At 44.2% G+C, this 21,429-nt stretch overlaps 1 protein-coding gene across 1 annotated transcript in view; it reads right to left on the bottom strand.

Moving 5' to 3' along the window:
- Positions 1-7,293: 7,293 nt before the first annotated feature.
- si:ch211-266k8.4 (uncharacterized) overlaps positions 7,294-21,429 on the bottom strand; it is a 48,568-nt gene continuing 34,432 nt past the window's right edge. Inside the window, exon 15 of the mRNA XM_014125441.3 lies at positions 7,294-7,867. Within this exon, the coding sequence (XP_013980916.2) occupies positions 7,789-7,867 (79 nt within the window). The 3' untranslated portion in view covers positions 7,294-7,788. The remainder of the gene's footprint in view (positions 7,868-21,429) is intronic.

The following is a 21,429-nucleotide window of genomic DNA, read 5'->3' as shown; positions in this document are numbered from 1 at the left end:
GGCCTATAGATTTTTGTTACTGTGACACTATGGACCTCTGAGTGCCAGATTCAAACCTGCCAAGATGTAGCATTTCCCAGATGGTAACTGCTAGAAATATCAAAGGACATTATCAATGAACAAAACCTCTCTCTTGAGAATGTTGTTGATGCATTACTAACCGTTCATATTCAGAGAGTACAAAATTAAAGCCAGTCTGCTGATGCAAATTCAGACTAGCTGTCACCTGATCCAGTGATTGTTTAATTCATCCATGTAGTTGATCCTCACTTTCTCTCCGGTTTCTTGGCAACATGATGGTCATGCCCTATTGGGGGCAATGACCTATTCAGTTACAGTACAATCTGCTGTGCCAATCAACCTCATGGATCGGTTGTTCTCAGCATGGTTTATGTCAGGACAACCATTTGAGAGCTCTAATCGGTTTATCAGGACAAGTAATAGTGTATATGGATCCTGGGAAAGCTGAGACATACAACATCCCAAAGTCAATGCAGTGGTTATGCACTGCCCAACTCAGACTGTGGTTCTATAAATTGAGGAGGAGAGAGAAACATGACATGCAGAATCAGTTTCTGTTTATACAACCCAGTCTGCTTCTGTGTCTGGGTGTCGTGTCGTTGTTGTGTTGTTGTGCCCACTGTGTGCTCACTGGGCTGTGTTTGGCACGGGGCGGCAGGGCCAGAGAGCAGCTGCCTAGCCCTGCTCCCTCTGCTGAAACAGTGGTGTTTACATAAGTCAGGGATGAAGGCTGAGTCAGGCTTCATGTGCTACTGTGTGGGATGGACTGGGACTGTTTGAGAAGGGATGTGTGTGTTTCAGATCCGGAGGATTCGAGTCCCCAACAGCTCAGTGCCAGACTAACGCTGTGTTAATTTTCTATACTACTGAGATTATTTTGGCCTTTTGTATGAAATTGATCACACAGAGGTGTACAGTTTGTGGCCAGACAGACAGACGGATCAGTGGTACAGTAGTGAGGTTGTACCCAGTCTTTCTCAAACACCAGCACCTGCTCTGATCCCACCAGATGACAGAGAGGGAGGATGGGGGTAGATAACGCTTTATTCAGCAAGGTTGAATGGAAATGTTTCAAACAGACAAACAAACAAGAACATAAATTCCTGTGTACATGAAATAGAGCGGCAGTGTGTTTGGATTGGACACCAGAGAGTAACATCTGGTCAGTGGTGTGTGTGTGTGGTGTGTGTGGTGTGGTGTGTGTGTGTGGAGGAGAAGCCAACAGAGAGAAACACCAGATGGTCACAGGCAGCTGCTGTCTTGGATGGCACAGCTACTTCTTCTCTCTGAAACTGTGTATATGCTGTGTAGGCTTTGTAGCTGTGTTGGGTAGATAAGGCGATTTAACCGTTTAAGCACCCTGGCAACAGTCACAGATACTGAAACACAACCTTGTTGCATTGTCCTCAAACAGCCATTTTACCTCAAACGTATCCATACACTGTACCATACCCACTTCACTTTAAAAACAACTTGGCCACACCCTTACCATAAATAGCATGACTTAACTATAAACTTTAAAAATAAAACGTAGCCGTAACCAGCTGTTCCAGGGATTTCCTGTTCCATTTCTGTTGCGTTGGTATGATAACGCTATCAGGCTGGTGTTATCATAATGGAGTTGCACAATGCAGACAAACTGTAAGGTGAAAAGACTGACCTCTCCGAGAGACCTCCTGTACCCTTCAACCCCCCCCCCCCCCCCGCCATTCCACTTATGCAATGCCCCCTTAGTAATGATTGGGACCCTGCCCTGGCGATGTTCTCATGGGTCATCAACCTCATCATTCATAAACCCAGGTAATGAACTGTATCCGCGGGAGACTGCAAATCTATAAATAGTTACAGAGCAGCAACCTGTAAGACCGGAATCATTCTTACGCCAGCTGAATTAAGACTGGCCCTCTAAAACATTAAGGGGCCAATCGTAACTTCCACTTAAGAAGAATTTTCATTTAGTCTCCCATTGACATCACTGAATAACTAAGTGAAAATCTACTGCACATCTGGCTAGTCGGTTAGGATTCACCCCAAAGAGATCATCAATATTTCTATATAATCAAATTTAAGAGACTTTAGTGATATTGAAATGCATGCTACACATGCATAGTACAAAACCACTCACATGAGATGATGCAGGCTCATTATGTGTTTGCTGGAATGAGCCCAGCAGTTAATATCCATATGGGATCTAATAAACCCTCTCTTCATCTGATGTCTGTCTTTAGGAAATACTACTGACATGGAAACAATCTGGATGAGTGGGGGGCAATAAAACCAAACCACGAGTGAGTGAGTCAGAACATAACACAACACACCTCAAGGTGCCAACTGACAACCACTCTCACCCCCATCCAGACCATTGGAGAGGAGGATACATGGACCAGACAGGCTAGTATGGGATTATTCTACACTGGAGCTAATTGATACACAAGTGGCCTGTCAGATGGAGGGGCTGACCCTCTAGTCATACTGAAACCTGGGGCATGTTCAGCAGGGCACAACATTGAGGAGCATCAGATAGAAATATATTTTGCAGAACATGCCTCTCTAACATGTAGAATAAGGAATCATGTTGGCTCTGCTCATGTAATTTCTATCTGAAACATTTAACAATGTTTTCCTACTGAATGTGGCGCTGAAAGAGTGATAGAAAGAGACAGAGGTCCTATCAGAGCTCCTACTGTAGCTAAATGCCTAATAAACTTGATGAGCCTGTCTGCTCTGTTCTGTTCATCAGTCAATCTAGCTGGATGAACATGGAACATGAAGACTAGGGTGTGGCCTTATGAATCGTTGATGACAACAACTCAGCCTGGCTGTTTGGTGCCATGTAAGAGAGAGTAATTACTCACAGACATAGTCCCCTCACAGGGCCCGTCATAACTCACAGACTCAGTCCTCTCACAGTGCTTGTCATAACTCACTCAACCCGAGGAGCCACTCAGCATATTGATTTATAGGAAGGGGTATGGTTGGGTTCATTCCTCCTGCTCCTAGTTTTGAAACCAAAGCAGCTTAATGTTGTTGTTCTAACACGCAGGCCCAATAGGACCAATTAATGCCATGTTAGAGTTAGGCGACAAACATGGGAATACACTGAGTGTACAAAACGCTCTTTCCATGACAGACTTACCAGGTGAATCCAGGTGAAAGCTATGGTCCCTTATTGACGTCACTTGTTAAATCAGTGTAGATGAAGGGGATGAGACAGTTCAAAGAAGGATTGTTAAGCCTTGAAACAATTGAGACATGGATTGTGTACGTGTCCCATTCAGAGGGTTAATCGGCAAGACAAAGATTTAAGTGTCTTTGAACGGGGTATGGTAGTAGGTGCCAGGTGCACCGGTTTGTGTCAAGAACTGCAACGCTGCAGTTGTTTTAATGCTCAGCAGTTTCCTGTGTGTATCAAGAATGGTCCACCACCCAAAGGCCATCCAGACAACTTGACAACTGTGGGAAGCTTTGGACACTCAGTGTAGATCACACTGACTTGCATGGTTTAGCACAGCACAGAATGCAACCACAACCATTCCTCTCCTAATGTCTGTGAACACAAATTCTCCAACATCTCCCTGTAACCTAACCTTGGCGGTGCTGTGCTGTGATTTCGACTGCATAGGACTGGGAAACACAGAGCTGCAGGCAAACAGGCGTCCAGCTAGTTGGAAAGGCTGGCTGGATTAAACATTTACCATAGTAAATACATTCAGCAGGCTTCCTTGATCTCAATCGCCACGGGCCTGTCAAAGACGAAACATGCCTGTGTGTGTCAACCCCTTTTAATGGCTCACACAGCACAGGACACGGTGTCCCTCTACATACCTGTGTGTGTGTGTGTGACACGTGTGTACACTTCCCTTCAAACTGGCATAACATATTCGTGCACTGAACTAGAAAAAAATCAAACATGTTACATTGCAATAATGCAACCATGCAATGGCAAAACAAGGTCATGTTTGGTGGGCCAGCCATTAGCTAGGTCCTGCTTTTATGATATATTACCAACAGTCATATGCTCGAGTCCTACTACTTCCAATATTCCCATGCAGCAATCAGAGCTATCGGTGTGAACAGGTTGGAGCTGGCATATTTTATGTTGTCTGTCAGTAGGAAAGGGTGAAGTAAAGAACAGGTTCACAGCATTTAAACAGGTTCTCACAGGAGCCAGTCACGACACTTACGCTGAACAGGGAGTTATGTTAGTGCTACGCAACAACACTCATCCATTATGCAAGTCATAAATTAGGGCCCTCTAATGTTACCCTCTGAACAACACAGCTCCTAACAGGCATGGTGCAAAGACATCACCATGACGATTTATAACAATGCTCTTGACCAGAAGAGCTAATTATCAAAACCAGCAGTTGACGATTTGTTTGTTTATAATTTTGCAATTCGCGATCATCACCATTTAAATTTAGTGGTACAGGTGCATGATCTTAATTTGATCACTCTTTTGGTGCTGAGAATTTTCTTGCACTTCAGGACATGCAGATGAGCTTCGTGATTTACATAAATTCACTGAAAACCCACGGTTATATTAACAGTATTGCATTTCTCAAGTAGCCTACTTTCAGCCAAATAGCCTAACCATCGATCATGCGACATTATAGACTAAACGTTCAAATCCTGTTGCTGCAGGATTATTTTGCTGTGACAAGATGTCAAATTAAGATCCTATAACTGTATATAAAAACCTCACAGTACAATAACTTAGAATAACGGAAGTCCAGTCAATGTTTTCATTAGTGGTTATGTGGATGAGAAAGCTACAGTACTGTAGGTCATCCTTACTGTGTGGACACACAGGGCAGGTCAGAAGGAATAGTGTCTTGAACTCCTTTTAATTCATTATTGGATAGGTTAATGACAATGATTATTAAATTGGAAATCAACAAGAGTATAGCTTCTCTATGAAGGGTGAAAGAGCAGGAAGATGACTAATGGCAAGTGCATATCTTGCATCTGTCAGGGTTTCCACATATAGTGACATGGTTATTAGCTGAAAAACATGAACATTTAGTAGTTGATTTGTACGCAATTCTTGTTCTTGTTTAGAGATAAACGTTAACGTTTTTTTTTAAATTGTGTTTTTCTAGATGAGTATAACCTGTTTGTCAGGTCTGTTCAGTTCAGAAGTGGCGGATGTTCATTTTGACTCTAGTCCCACTCATCCCAACAGATGAATGCCAGGAAGCAGACGGCACCTTTCCCTTTCCTGCTCACTTCCCATTACACTAGGGTTAGGGGTGTGTGTGCGCGGGCAACATTTTGACATGAGTAAAAACTGAAGCTCTCTCACCTCTGTGTAACTAGGTCATTTGTGTGCTCTCCCGTGTAAGATTAGGTACTATCAAAATCTGTTTTCATGAATGTATAAAGATTAAATCATGGGCACATCAAAGAGCACAAAGAATTTTGAAACTGCTAAAAGGATTGTAGTGAACCTGGAATAGAGGTGAGAGAAAGTGTGCTGTCAATAATTCAACTCTGTGTGCCTCCTCCTCCTCATGCAGATGTTAATGTGTCTTTAACAAGAGCTGACAGAGCTTATCTCCCAGAACAACTGGAAGACAAATTGCATCCTGTGGGTGGACGTACCTGCCTAAAAGGTATCTGCTCTATCCATGAGGTTGAGTGGACACATAAGGATATAAGTATGGTTGAAACAAAAACACAGCATACAAGACTGGATTAGGAGAATGCAGTAGACTTCTGGGAAACGAGACCAAAATAACTAGTTTGAATGTAAATGTTTTACTACAATTGTTGTGTTTGTCTACTTTATGAGAAAACTTTGGAATTTTTATTTGTTTTGTATGTGTTAACCTTTGGAAATATGTTTTGTGAAACTGGATAAAGTTTAAATGTATCATCTAATATGCCACACACGGCCTCATACTGTTACAGTAGATGAGAAAATGCACTAACATTAACCCATGTCCTGTTTGGAAGCAGGTGAGACGGGAGACATTGGGGGATGTAAACAAAGGTCGCTGACCGCCAAACTCCCACTCTTGCTTCAGGTATGGGGAGCACTTGTGCCCCTGAGCCCTCCATCCATCCATCCATCCCTCCTTCCTCCCCTGTCCTGGCCAGGTTCTGAGGACTGCCTTTGACCCTGAACTACCGGGTCAGAGCCATTAGGCTGCGTTTAGACAAGACAGAATCTGTTATTTTATTTTCACAAATTGATCTTTTGACCAAGCAGATGAGCTCTGAAAAAGATGTGTGATTGGTAAAAAGACCAATTAGTGGAAAATAAATAGAATCAGGCTTCCTGTCTAAACGCAGCCTTACAAGGTCAGAGGGTCCACTGAGCATTCCTGAGCTTTTAATAGGTCACTACCTTAACTTAGAGTGAGAGTGAAATAGCAAGAGAAAAAACAGGAAAGAAGCAGAATGAGATAACATGCATCATCACAGAACAACGCTAGTTAAATCCACCTACTGGAGGGGAAAAGAGAAAAAACAAAAACGCATTAAAATAAAACAGCGCTTTCTTCAGCCAGCCAAGTATCGGTGTGTGGGATCAAAAAAGACCTAAAGCACACTCCCCTCATTCCACAGCTTTTCCAGTTGACTTAGTTTTCCTTGTGAGCTGACAGATTTAAGAGCACTAAATCACAATAACAAAACCAGGTTAAATCTGTATTGTTCGTCTGCCAGTCTTTCTCCACTACAGTGCTTTTCTGACAGTTACATAAGTAGGGGAAAGTAGAATCCGCCTATTCCACAAAAACGTCACGCAGCTGTTCCATTAGAGTGAACAATTGTGTGGTTGTGTAGTGCTGCCTACATACACCTCAGGTAATTACAGGGGCTGGTTGTCATTAAATGTTGTGAAAGAGGCAGATAGCCTCCCAAAACACACATGATCACCCACAATGCTTGTGCAGTGAAATGTTTGTAACCAACTTGGAGAAAAACAGAAGAACGAGAGCCTCTGGTCAAACATATAGGGTCTAGATGTAAATGGATGGTGCACTAGCTGCCTAAAGACTAGCTCAGACTGGCTGCCATTTATCTAGTCAACAAAACTATTTAACTCATTACGGAATCTGTCAAATCCAACAATAGTGGCACTATCACCACTGTTCATCATAGAATACAAAACGTTACCTCTTTATGTAGAGATGTTAAGTTTCTAATCTCTTGTATAGTTGTATTGAGTTGAGCTTCTCATAAAAAATGCAAACCAAAGAGCAGGCGGTGACTCCACGTTACCACACTCAGAAACATTCTAGTGAATAAATGACTGACCATTAGAAGGGTTAATATTTTATTATTTCAAAACAGCTGTACAATAAAAACATTGATGTCTATGAGTACAAGATACATGAAAACAACAAACAACTCCACTGGAGCGACGTCACAGAAATCCAGAGGTAGAATTCGCAACTAAATATGCAGTGCTAAAATATGATACACAGCAAATCCCACCTTTAGCCTAGTCGTCGCACCAGAGGGCCGAGTGAAAAGTCACTGTTCTTACTACCCAGCGAGTGCTGAATCTCTGGGTAGCAGTGGTAGGACAAACATTGGAAAGGGGATATGGAGCAATGCCCCATATCAGAAGGCCCTTCCTAGGACAATGATATTCACAACTATGAGCAGTGATTAATCTAAGACATCCAGGAAGGTTGGATCTTGCATGTGATGTTTAAAAGGTTTTCATGGGGACATTACTCTGTAGTCCTCCGTGTTGGGTTTTGAGGGCATTGTGATAAACAAGAGTACCATCAAGTGCAGGTTCTCCTTTCCTCAGATGAGTTGGGACTCCTGAGTGTTCCTTAAGGGGTTGGAAGTCTTATTCAGGCAGTGACATCTTGATGACAGTTCCCTATGACACAAGTGGAGAGCGGGTGATCAGTAAAAAAAATACATTATCAACCAGTGAAAGAAGATTAAGGATGGCGCTGACAGGACTGGGTGTCGTGGCGCTGACAGGACTGGGTGTCGTGGCGCTGACAGGACTGGGTGTCGTGGCGCTGACAGGACTGGGTGTCGTGGCGCTGACAGGACTGGGTGTCGTGGCGCTGCACCCCTGTTCTTTCAAACGGCATTCAACTGAAGCTAGCCACTAAACATTTTTCTAAGTCTAGATACTGAAAGAGACTGGAGATCTGGATTGTTGAGCAAACAAGTTATTCTGAAAACGTATTTTTCTAAAATGTTCAGAGTATAAATGTAGATGTGGACAAAACACACATTGACATCCCGAAACAAAACTATTGTTAGGCTATTTCTGTAGCCTAATGATAGTGAGGAGGGATGTGTCCTCCTCTGGGATGTGTCCTCCTCTGACGTGTGAATGGGGAAACGCTCTGTTCATACAAAACTTTGTGAGAATAAACACACTGAGCACCATCTTTAACTGGGCTAGGGCAATGGAGGCTATGGGCAGTACTACCACTATTAGAGTTGCCATTATACATCAAGACAGAGATAATAAAATATAACTCCAGAAGATATCTTATCGGAGTTCAGCATAACCTTGTAATGTCAGGGGTTGCTACGGCACACACAAAGTCCTACATGCGTCAAAAGAACAAGAGTCTGCCACAATGAGGAGCAAATATTGCATCTTGCTGTGAACAAAGCCACTTTTGTCAGTGATACCAAGAGGCCTTTTCTAGTGCAACACTGGCCGTGTGGGACCCGGACGTGAAAGCCTGTGAATGGCTGGGTGAGAGTGCAGTAGAGCGATCACAGGTGCTGATGGCAGGGCAGGACTACAGGTGAAACAGACCTGTGGCAATCAGATGCAATCCTTCACTCCCATATTAACTTTCAGCTCCTGGGACCTCTATGAAGGATTATCAGAGCAGAATCTATGCTGCATGTGAAAGTCTACTACTCTAGATCAGTATGCTAAGTTGATATACTGAGATCAACATTACAACAGGATCCGGGTTAGCTACAACACTAAGAAATTCCTTTGCCAAGAATATACATTTTAAATACATATAATGTGATTGACATTCACAAACTCCATTAACAATGGCTGACTGTGGCTACTTGCTCTACTGAAACATTTAGGCTAGCTGTCATGTAGTAGCAGAATGGTGGTTTCTACAGTTCTCCTACAGCCACGAGGAGAGCGGCACCACTTTGGACAAAGGAGGCAATTTTTGTCTTTCTGCTCAAGCAGACACCCAGCATGCATAATTTAAATTCAATTTCACTGCAGCAGAAACCACAAAAGGGAGGGGACTTTTACAAAATCTTTTCCTGGTCAATGAATGACTCAGCAGTAGGACTTTCCCACAATAGCTGAATAAACACACACTGCTCAAAAAAATAAAGGGAACACTTAAACAACACAATGTAACTCCAAGTCAATCACACTTGTGAAATCAAACTGTCCACTTAGGAAGCAACACTGATTGACAATACATTTCACATGCTGTTGTGCAAATGGAATAGACAACAGGTGGAAATTATAGGCAATTAGCAAGACACCCCCAATAAAGGAATGGTTCTGCAGGTGGGGACCACAGACCACTTCTCAGTTCCTATGCTTCCTGGCTGATGTTTTGGTCACTTTTGAATGCTGGCGGTGCTTTCACTCTAGTGGTAGCATGAGACGGAGTCTACAACCCACACAAGTGGCTCAGGTAGCGCAGCTCATCCAGGATGGCACATCAATGCGAGCTGTGGCAAGAAGGTTTGCTGTGTCTGTCAGCGTAGTGTCCAGAGCATGGAGGCGCTACCAGGAGACAGGCCAGTACATCAGGAGACGTGGAGGAGGTCGTAGGAGGGAAACAACCCAGCAGCAGGAGCGCTACCTCCGCCTTTGTGCAAGGAGAAGCAGGAGGAGCACTGCCAAAGCCCTGCAAAATGACCTCCAGCAGGCCACAAATGTGCATGTGTCTGCTCAAACTGTCAGAAACAGACTCCATGAGGGTGGTATGAGGGCCCGACGTCCACAGGTGGGGGTTGTGCTTACAGCCCAACACCGTGCAGGACGTTTGGCATTTGCCAGAGAACACCGAGAATGGCAAATTCGCCACTGGCGCCCAGTGCTCTTCACAGATGAAAGCAGGTTCACACTGAGCACGTGACAGATGTGACAGAGTCTGGAGACGCCGTGGAGAACGTTCTGCTGCCTGCAACATCCTCCAGCATGACCGGTTTGGCGGTGGGTCAGTCATGGTGTGGGGTGGCATTTCTTTGGGGGGGGCCGCACAGCCTTCCATGTGCTCGCCAGAGGTAGCCTGACTGCCATTAGGTACCGAGATGAGATCCTCAGACCCCTTGTGAGACCATATGCTGGTGCGGTTGGCCCTGGGTTCCTCCTAATGCAAGACAATGCTAGACCTCATGTGGCTGGAGTGTGTCAGCAGTTCCTGCAAGAGGAAGGCATTGATGCTATGGACTGGCCCGCCCGTTCCCCAGACCTGAATCCAATTGAGCACGTCTGGGACATCATGTCTCGCTCCATCCACCAACGCCATGTTGCACCACAGACTGTCCAGGAGTTGGCGGATGCTTTAGTCCAGGTCTGGGAGGAGATCCCTCAGGAGACCATCCGCACCTCATCAGGAGCATGCCCAGGCGTTGTAGGGAGGTCATACAGGCACGTGGAGGCCACACACACACTAATGAGCCTCATTTTGACTTGTTTTAAGGACATTACATCAAAGTTGCATCAGCCTGTAGTGTGGTTTTCCACTTTAATTTTGAGTGTGACTCCAAATCCAGACCTCCATGGGTTGATAAATTGGATTTCCATTGATTATTTTTGTGTGATTTTGTTGTCAGCACATTCAACTATGTAAAGAAAAAAGTATTTAATAAGAATATTTCTTTCATTCAGATCTAGGATGTGTTGTTTAAGTGTTCCCTTTATTTTTTTGAGCAGTATATATAAACTGAACACTTACACAAGCACACATATTTGATAATAATTATTGTCCCTTTGGAGGGGGGGGGGGTCTGTTTCGGTTGGAATGAGTTCTCATAATACAGCAAGTAAGACACCTATGGACAGAGGTTGGTCTATAAAAATAAATAATGCACTCACTACTGTAAGTCGCTCTGGATAAGAGTGTCTGCTAAATGACTAATTCTCTCATCCTCTTGAAACAATGTTGGCCAGTGAGAATACAGGTGTGCTGCCTGGGACAAAGGTATTGGTAGGTCTGAGGACCTTTGAGAGGGTCTCTACCTTAACTGCTGCTCTAACTAACCTGTAGGTCATTGACACTTTGATCATGTTCTTGACAAGGGATATTTAACTCTTACCCTACGAGGTCCAGAGCCTGATGGTTTTCTGGTCTACCTGATAATTAATTGCACCTACCTGGTGTCCCAGGTTTAAATCAGTCCCTGGTTAGAGGGAACCAATGGGGAAAAAAACAGTGAAACTGACTGAGGTCCAGAGTTCAGTTGAGGGTTCTAGACAGACAAGTGGGTGTGATACTCAACATGCTCTTCCATTGTAGTCTTACAAAGCATTGGTAAGAAGTTATTGAGGAGTCAATTTAATAAATGTTTCTTCTCTTCTTGTCTGTTATACTAGGAATATAAACCTATAGTAGACAACTTATTGGATTACTTATCCATCTGTGACATCCGCATTGCAAGCTTCAAATGGAATCATGTTTCCCAAGCATGTGCACTGTCTGGATTTCCCTCTGTTCCTAGTCTCCACGGAAACACTAGCCCGTCTGAACAGCAGGCCAATGCTGGAAAATCAGGAGTGATGTCATGAAAAATGAAAGGCAACTGTTGTATACAGTGTTATAGGAGCATGGCGGTGGAGGCTAAGAGTATACATATCCATAAAATGCTATCAGTTTGTTTAATCATTGCTTTAACTCTTGACAAACAGCTCTGGTAGTCCTGCACAGTTTGCATCGTCTCAAAACAAATATTCCCATTGAGCTCCACTGAAATATATATAAAATAGCTGGCGCTCTGATCACAGATCCCATGCCCCATTTCCCTTTGTTGTTGGTTACATAAGCCTTACACCTGAACAAATAACTACAGAGTGCTACTGCACCACACACAGTGAGTGATCAGGTTCCAGAGTTAAAGCATGTTCAGCAGCATATCACTACTGAGTCACCCTGCCAGCCATGTCCTAATCTGGTCCCAGTAGACCTGTACTGTCTCTCCTCCCTCAGTGCTCAGAGGGGAGGGAGGAGACGGGCACCCACCTCTCTGAACAGCAGCATATGGCCATATCCAGTTGCGACCCATCATTCAGGGCAGTTTTGAGCCCCACATTTTTTGATTTAAAAAAAAATAAATACAGGCTTTCCTGTTTTGCCTCTTATTTTGGCATTAATGTGTCACATATGAGTTTGCAAACAATGTAAAAAAATATATATAATTGAGTTAATAAAGCCGCATACAAACATGGTCTCTCTGTTGTTTTCTTGAGTAAGGCAGCTCCAAAATGCAGGTGTTTCAGCCTAGCTCAGTGCTTTCTGTGGTGGTGGGGCAGCCAGCAGAAAATACAGAGCATTGCGCCATGATTGGCTCAGTGTTCAGTCACTTATGGAGGACATTACGTCAGCGCCAAGCCGACGGGTAGAGCTAGAAAATTCAAGCCACTTGGGTGCTGCCATATAGTTACATTAGAGGTGCCCATCCAAGAAGGTCATTGGCCACAGATAAAATTACATCAAATCACATATCTAAAGTAGCTTTGATTGGACTGATCATGTCAACATCATACTTTCAAAGTCATAGCTAGCAGTTATCATCATGAATCAAGTCGTAGATTAAGGGTCTCTTTTCCTAGTTCACCATGCTGGCCATGCTGTCAATGAAGCATGATTTGTGCCGCGCTCAAAACAACTTAATTCGGAACTGCAAATCTGAGTGAGTTCAAGACAACTGGAAACGCAGGGGGAAAACAAATACATTTTGAAATTTCACCCAACTCAGAATTGTAAATTCGGAACTCTGGCCTCTTTCTAGAGCAGGTATTCCCAAACTGGAACTGTGCAGTCGGCACAAAATGTGCCGTCAGGGGTACGCCAAATAAAAATGTGATTGACATTTAACCCCCCCCGCCTGAGTAGCCTTGTTTCATTGCCAAAAATAAAATTCAACCATCTAGTGTTCAGTGAAATAACAATGTCAAATACAGGTAGCCTAGTCAAATAATGAACATCCAATCACATGAACCGTTACGCTCTCGCGGGAATTCCACTAACGGTCCCTATCTAGCCAAACGTAGCTGCTGCTCATTCCATTTGCTCGAAAATTGACAAATGGTTAAAGAAAAGTAAGGCCCGCGTCCATAGACACACATACCAGCTCTACTGGTAGTACTGCTACTACCAGCAGTACTACACCTGCACCTGTCAACGACAAGTTGTTCTGCTTCCACGAGCACATCCAATGCTAGCATCAGTAATTCTAAGGGATTGAGATCCGGGCTCTTCGCTGGCCATGGCAGAACAGAGACATTCCTGTCTTACAGGAAACCACGCACAGAACGAGCAGTATGGCTGGTGGCATTGTCATGCTGGAGGGTCATGTCAGGATGAGCCTGCAGGAAGGGTACCACATGAGGGAGGAGGATGTCTTCCCTGTAACGCACAGCGCTGAGATTGCCTGCAATGACAACAAGCTCAGTCCGATGATGCTGACACACCGCCCCAGACCATGACGGACCCTCCATCTCCAAATCGATCCCGCTCCAGAGTACAGGCCTAGTGTAAAGCTCATTCAAATCAAATCTTATTGGTCACATACACATGGTTAGCAGATGTCAATGCGAGTGTAGCGAAATGCTTGTGCTTCTAGTTCCGACCATGCAGTAATATCTAACAAGTAATCTAACAATTTAACAACTACCTTATACACACACACAAGTGTAAAGGAATGAATAAGAATATGTACATATGAATATATGGATGAGCGATGGCCGAACGGCATAGGCAGGATGCAGTAGATGGTATAGAGTACAGTATATACATATGAGATAAGTAATGTAGGGTATGTAAACATTCTATAAAGTGGCATTGTTTAAAGTGATACATTTATTACATCCAATTTTTTATTATTAAAGTGGCTAGAGATTTGAGTCAGTATGTTGGCAGCAGCCCCTCAATGTTAGTGGTGGCTGTTTAACAGTCTGATGGCCTTGAGATAGAAGCTGTTTTTCAGTCTCTCGGTCCCAGCTTTGATGCACCTGTACTGACCTCGCCTTCTGGATGATAGAGGAGTGAACAGGCAGTGGTCGTTGTCCTTGATGATCTTTTTGGCCTTCCTGTGACATCGGGTGGTGTAGGTGTCTTGGAGGGCAGGTAGTTTGCCCCCGGTGATGCGTTGTGCAGACCTCACTACCCTCTGGAGAGCCTTGCGGTTGTGGGCGGAGCAGTTGCCGTACCAGCCGGTGATACAGCCCGACAGGATGCTCTCGATTGTGCATCCGTAAAAGTTTGTGAGTGTTTTTGGTGACAAGCCGAATTTCTTCAGCCTCCTGAGGTTGAAGAGGCGCTGTTGCACCTTCTTCACCATGCTGTATGTGTGGGTGGACCATTTCAGTTTGTCCGTGATGTGAACGCCAAGGAACTTAACTTTCCACCTTCTCCACTACTGTCCCGTCGATGTGGATAGGGGGCTGCTCCCTCTGCTTTTTCCTGAAGTCCACGATCATCCCTTTGTTTTGTTGACGTTGAGTGTGAGGTTGTTTTCCTGACACCACACTCCGAGGGCCCTCACCTCCTCCCTGTAGGACGTCTCGTTGTTGTTGGTAATCAAGCCTACCACTGTAGTGTAGTCTGCAAACTTCATGATTGAGTTGGAGGCGTGCATGGCCACGCAGTCATGGGTGAACACTGAGTAAAGGAGAGGGCTGAGAATGCACCCTTGTGGGGATGTTGTTTCCTACCCTCACCACCTGGGGGTGGCCCGTCAGAAAGTCCAGGACCCAGTTGTACAGGGTGGGGTCGAGACCCAGGGTCTCGAGCTTAATGACTAGTTTGGAGGGCACTATCGCGTTAAATGCTCAGCTGTAGTCGATGAACAGCATTCTTACATAGGTATTCCTCTTGTCCAGATGGGTTAGGGCAGTGTGCAGTGTGATTGCGATTGCGTCTGTGGACCTATTGGGGGGGGTAAGAAAATTGGAGTGGGTCTAGGGTGTCAGGTAGGGTGGAGGTCTCTCAAAGCACTTCATGATGACGGAAGTGAGTGCTACGAGGCGATAGTCGTTTAGCTCAATTACCTTAGCTTTCTTGGGAACAGGAACAATGGTGGCCCTCTTGAAGCATGTGGGGAACAGCAGACTGGGATAGGGATTGATTGAATATGTCCGTAAACACAACAGCCAGCTGGTCTGCGCATGCTCTGAGGACGCAGCTAGGGATGCCATCTGGGCCGGAAGCCTTGCGAGGGTTAACACATTTAAATGTTGGCTGCGGTGAAGGAGAGACCGCAGGTTTTGGTAGCGGGCCGTGTCAGTGGCACTGTATTGTCCTCAAAGCGAGCGAAGAAGTTGTTTAGTTTGTCTGGGAGCAAGACATCGGGGTGCGTGATGGGGCTGGTTTTGTTTTGGTAGTCCGTGATTGATTGTAGACCCTGCCACATTCCTCTCGTGCCTGACCCGTTGAATTGCGACTTTACTTTGCCTATATACTGACGCTTAGCTTGTTTGATTGCCTTGCGGAGGGAATAGCTACACTGTTTGTATTCGGTCATGTTTCCTGTCGCCTTGCCCTGATTAAAAGCAGTGGTTCGCGCTTTCAGTTTTGTGTACACGACTGTGATTATAATCGAAGAGAGTTCTCTTGGTAGATAATGCGGTCAGCATTTTGATTGTAAGGAATTCTAGGTCAGGTGAACAAAAGGACTTGAGTTCCTGTATGTTGTTATGATCACACCACAACTCATTAATCATAAGGCATACACCTCCGACCTTCTTACCAGAGACATGTTTGTTTCTGTCGGTGTGATGCATGAAGAAACCAGGTGGCTGTAGCGACTCTGATAACGTATCCCGAGTGAGCCATGTTTCTGTGAAACATTCCTTCGATGATAAACGCGAATCCGACCATCACCCCCGGTGAGACAAAACCCTTACTCGTCAGTGAAGAGCACTTTTTGCCAGTCCTGTCTGGTCCAGTGACGGTGGGTTTGTGCCCATAGGCGACATTTTTGCTGGTGATACCTGGTGAGGACCTGCCTTACAATAGGCCTACAAGCCCTCAGTCCAGCCTCTCTCAGCCTATTGCAGACAGTCTGAGCACTGATGGAGTGATTGTGCATTCCTGGTGTAACTCCGGCAGTTGTTGTTGCCATCCTGTACCTGTCCCGCAGGTGTGATGTTCGGATGTATAGATCCTGTGCAGGTGTTACACGTGGTCTGCCAATGCGAGGGCGATCAGCTGTCCGCCCTGTCTCCCTGTAGCACTGTCTTAGGCGTCTCACAGTATGGACACTGCAATATAGTGCCCTGGCCACATCTGCAGTCCTCATGCCTCCTTGCAGCATGCCTAAGGCACGTTCACACAGATGAGCAGGGACCCTGGACATATTTCCTTTGGTGTTTTTCAGAGTCAGTAGAAAGGCCTCTTTAGTGTCCTAAGTTTTCATAACTGTGACCTTAATTTCCTAACGACCGTTCCACAGGTGCGTGTTCATTAATTGTTTATGGTTCATTGAACAAGCATGGGAAACAGTGTTTAAACCCTTTACAATGAAGATCTGTGAAGTTTGGGATTTTTACGAATTAGCTTTTAAATACAGTGTCCTGAAAAAGGGGCATGTCTTTTTTCCCCGAGTTTCTGATAACTACATTGATTTGGGGTTGGATATTGTTAAATTGGGAGTATTGCCTTTCCTCAGCCAGTGTGTTACATGTGCAAAAGTACTAATCTCACAACACAATGAAACCTTCACTCTTGCACAGACATTTAGAAACAAAACATGCCAATTTGGAAAATAAGCCACAGGAGTTTGAGTGAGAATTAAGACGACTTTCGAGTAGTAAGATGTGTATGAGGGCAACATATACTATTAATAAGAAGGGGCTAGAAGCATTTTTTATATAGGGAGCTACCGAGTGTCTAGGACAGGCAAGCCCCATACTATTGTGGAGGACCTAATTCTTCTTGCTGCTGCAGATATGGCTGGGACAATGCTGGGGGAAAAGGCCCCAAAAACTATACAGACAATGCCTTCATCAAACAACTCTGTTTCACAACGCATCCGTGACATGGCAGGAAATATTTTGAAACAATTACTGCTTCGCATACAAGCCAGTAAATTCTATGCGTTACAGCTCCTGGTATATGTTCATTACGTTTATGGGGGGGGTCAATTAAGGAAGACATCCTCTACTGCAAAGCACTGGAAACCAGGATACAGGAGAAACTATTTTTAAAGTACTGGACAGCTTGTGACATCAAATGGACTTTGGTGGTCAAGATGTGTTGGTATCTGTACTGATGGCGCAAAAGCCATGACAGGGAGACATAGTGGAATGGTAATGTGCGTGCAAGCAGTTTTTCCCGATGCCACTTTGGTACACTGCAGCATCCACTGAGAGGCTCTTGCTGCCAAGGGAATGCCTGACAGCTTGAAAGACGTTTTGGACACTACAGTGAAAATGGTTGACTTTGTTAAAGCAACGTGCCTGAACTCTTGTGTATTTTCTGCACTATGCAATGATATGGGCAGCGACCATGTAACGCTTTTACATGTGTTGGTTATCAAGAGGCAAAGTATTGACACGCTTTTTTTTTTAATTGAGAGACTAGCTGAAAGTTTCACTGACCATATTTTTCACTAGTCTGACCGCTTGCATGATGACGAGTTTCTCACACGACTGCCCATCTGGGTGTTGTTTTTCCTCACCTGAATGATCTGAATCTAGGATTACAGGGACTCTCCACAACTATATTCAATGTTCGGGACAAAATTGAGGCTATGATTAAAAAGTTGGAGCTCTCCTCTGTCTGCATTAACAAGGACAACACACAGGTCTTTCCATCATTATGATGTTTTGTGTGCAATTTCTTAACTAGGCAAGTCAGTTAAGAACTAATTCTTAATTTCAATGATGGCCTAGGTCCAACGCTCTAACCACTAGGCTACCTGCCGCCCCAAATGAACTCAAGCTTACAGACAATGTCAAATGTGATGTAGCGAAGGACCGGAGTGCTTTGGGTGAGCAATTGCGCAGGTACTTTCCCGAAACGGATGACACAAACAACTGGATTCGTTATCCCTTTCATGCCCTGCCTCCAGTCCACTTACCGATATCTGAACAAGAGAGCCTCATCGAAATTGCAACAAGTGGTTCTGTGAAAATTTAATTTAAATCAGAAGCCACTGACAGATTTCTGGATTGGGCTGCGCTCAGAGTATCCTGCCTTGGCAAATCGCGCTGTTAGGACGCTAATGCCCTTTGCAACCACGTACCTATGTGAGAGTGGATTCTCGGCCCTCACTAGCATGAAAACTAAATACAGGCACAGACTGTGTGAAAAGTTATTTAAGACTGAGATTCTCTCCAATACAACCCAACATTGCAGAGTTATGTGCATCCTTTCAAGCACACCCTTCTCATTAACCTGTGGTGAGTAATTCACAATTTCTGATGAACAAATAAAGGTTTTAAATGTAAGATGGTTAGAGAGCAAAATTATTTGATTATATTATTATTTGTACCCTGGTCCTATAAGAGCTCTGTCACTTCCCACGAGCCGGGATGTGGGAAGTGACAGAGGGGTGCTAGAGGGGGTATGCAGCTGGAGGTTGAATGTTTGAAGGGGTATGGTACTATAAAAAATTTGGGAAACACTGTCTTTGAGCTACGACCTGAAGATCACTGACGTCATCATGATTCAACCTTTTGTGTATGTATGTATATATATATATATATATATATAAAAAAGTTGTCTTGAAAGCACCATAAATTCAGAGAATGGCAGATTTTGATTAAAGTTTGATGACAATTTGCCCACGAAGGACCGCCACGCTACCTTCCTGTTCACGTGAGCACAGCACAACAAGGTGAGTCCAAAAAGTGTCTTGTATGCTGTTGCATAAATTATGTAATATGCCAGGTAGATATGTATTCCGTATCTAAGAAAGTAATACTAAGTGTGCCTCACCCTAATAATTTGGTCTATTTCCACCTCATGTTCTGACTTGGTGGTGCACATGTAGCCTATAACTGTTTTTTGGAGAAATTTAATCATCAAGCTTTCATTGTCTGCTTATATGGGGCAGCAGGTAGCCTAGCGGTTAGAGCGTTGGACTAGTAACCAAAAGTTTGCAAGATCGAATCCCTGAGCTGACAAGGTATAAAATCTGTCGTTCTGCCCCTGAACAATGCAGTTAACCCACTGTTCCTAGACCGTCATTGAAAATCAGAATTTGTTAACGGACTTGCCTAGTTAAAAATTTTTTTTTTTAAATATGCCCCTTTATTTATCCTACGGTTCTGACTTGGTGTACAGGGAGAACACCGTAAAAAACTGTGCATGTTCTGAATTCTGTCGCTGTAAATTTCATCATTGCAAAAAATAGTTATATTGACTCTGTCCTAGCTCGCTCATTAATGTCTTAATCAAAATTACGCTTATCTGCTTGTTGTCCCCTTATGCCATAGTTTAACCACCTGAATTGTCAGTATAAACAACATTTGTTTAAGTCAGCCAGCCTTTTCAGCGATGTTTTTTTAAAAGGCAATAAATGAGGCTGAACGAACTGTTTCTCTGCCAGACAAGGTTACGCTGATAGCGAAGTATAGCAGTGGTAAAGTGTTGGGACAGCTTTATGTTGGCTCTAACAGTTTGTGGGCACCATTTCTCACCGTTATAGTGCAATTCATGTATTGTTTTGTGTTCTGTAGTGGCATGCATCTCACATTTTTATTTTGCCCCACCAAGATTTACATGCTAAAATCACCACTGGCCATATCATGACACACATACCCTGCTCTTCCCATGCATCAACACTGTGCCTCTCTAAAGGGATATCCTACAGAATGTTTCATAAACCCCCTCCAAGTCCCACACAGACATACAGTTGAAGTTGGAAGTTTACCTACACTTAGGTTGGAGTCATTAAAACTCCAATTAAATAGACCTCCCCAAGTCTGGTTCATCCTTGGGAGCAATTGCCAAACGTCTGAAGGTACCACGTTCATCTGTACAAACAATAGTATGCAAGTATAAACACCATGGGACCACGCAGCCGTCATACCACTCAGGAAGGTGTCTCCTAGAGATTAACGTACTTTGGTGCGAAAAGTCCAAATTAATCCCAGAACAACTGCAAAGGACCTTGTGAAGATGCTGGAGGAAACGGGTACAAAAGTATCTATATCCACAGTCAAACGAGTCCAATATCGAGGCCGCTCAGCAAGGAAGAAGCCACCGCTCCAAAACCCCCGGTAAAAAGGCCAGACTACGGTTTGCAACTGCACATGGGGACAAATATTGTACTTTGGAGAAATGTCCTCTGGTCTGACGAAACAAAAATAGAACTGTTTGGCCATAATGACCATCGTTATGTTTGGAGGAAAAAAGGGGAGGCTTGCAAGCCGAAGAACACCATCCAAACCGTGAAGCACTGGGATGGCAGCATCATGTTGTGGGGGTGCTTTGCTGCAGGAGGGACTGGTGCACTTCACAAAATAGATGGCATCATGAGGCAAGAAAATGGTATGGATATACAGTGAGGGAAAAAAGTATTTGATCCCCTGCTGATTTTGTACGTTTGCCCACTGACAAAGAAATGATCAGTCTATAATTTTAATGGTAGGTTTATTTGAACAGTGAGAGACAGTATAACAAAAAAATCCAGAAAAACCCATGTCAAAAATGTTATAAAATGATTTGCATTTTAATGAGGGAAATAAGTATTTGACCCCTGGCTAGGCCACTCCAGGACCTTAATGTGCTTCTTCTTGAGCCACTCCTTTGTTGCCTTGGCCGTGTGTTTTGGGTCATTGTCATGCTGGAATACCCATCCAAGACCCGTTTTCAATGCCCTGGCTGAGGGAAGGAGGTTCTCACCCAAGATTTGACGGTACATGGCCCCGTCCATTATCCCTTTGATGTGGTGAAATTGTCCTGTCCCCTTAGCAGAAAAACACCGCCAAAGCATAATGTTTCCACCTCCATGTTTGACGGTGGGGATGGTGTTCTTGGGGTCATAGGCAGCATTCCTCCTCCTCCAAACATGGCGAGTTGAGTTGATGCGAAAGAGCTCCATTTTTGGTCTCATCTGACCACAACACTTTCACCCAGTTGTCCTCTGAATCATTCAGATGTTCATTGGTAAACTTCAGACGGGCATGTACATGTGCTTTCTTGAGCAGGGGGACCTTGCGGGCGCTGCAGGATTTCAGTCCTTCACGGCGTAGTGTGTTACCAATTGTTTTCTTGGTGACTATGGTCCCAGCTGCCTTGAGATCAT

Source organism: Salmo salar, chromosome 10, assembly GCF_965601325.2.
Source record: "Salmo salar chromosome 10, fSalSal1, whole genome shotgun sequence".
Classification (NCBI taxonomy): domain Eukaryota; kingdom Metazoa; phylum Chordata; class Actinopteri; order Salmoniformes; family Salmonidae; genus Salmo; species Salmo salar.
Note: the sequence above shows the minus strand (reverse complement) of the source record. Positions and strands in the feature narration are given on the sequence as shown.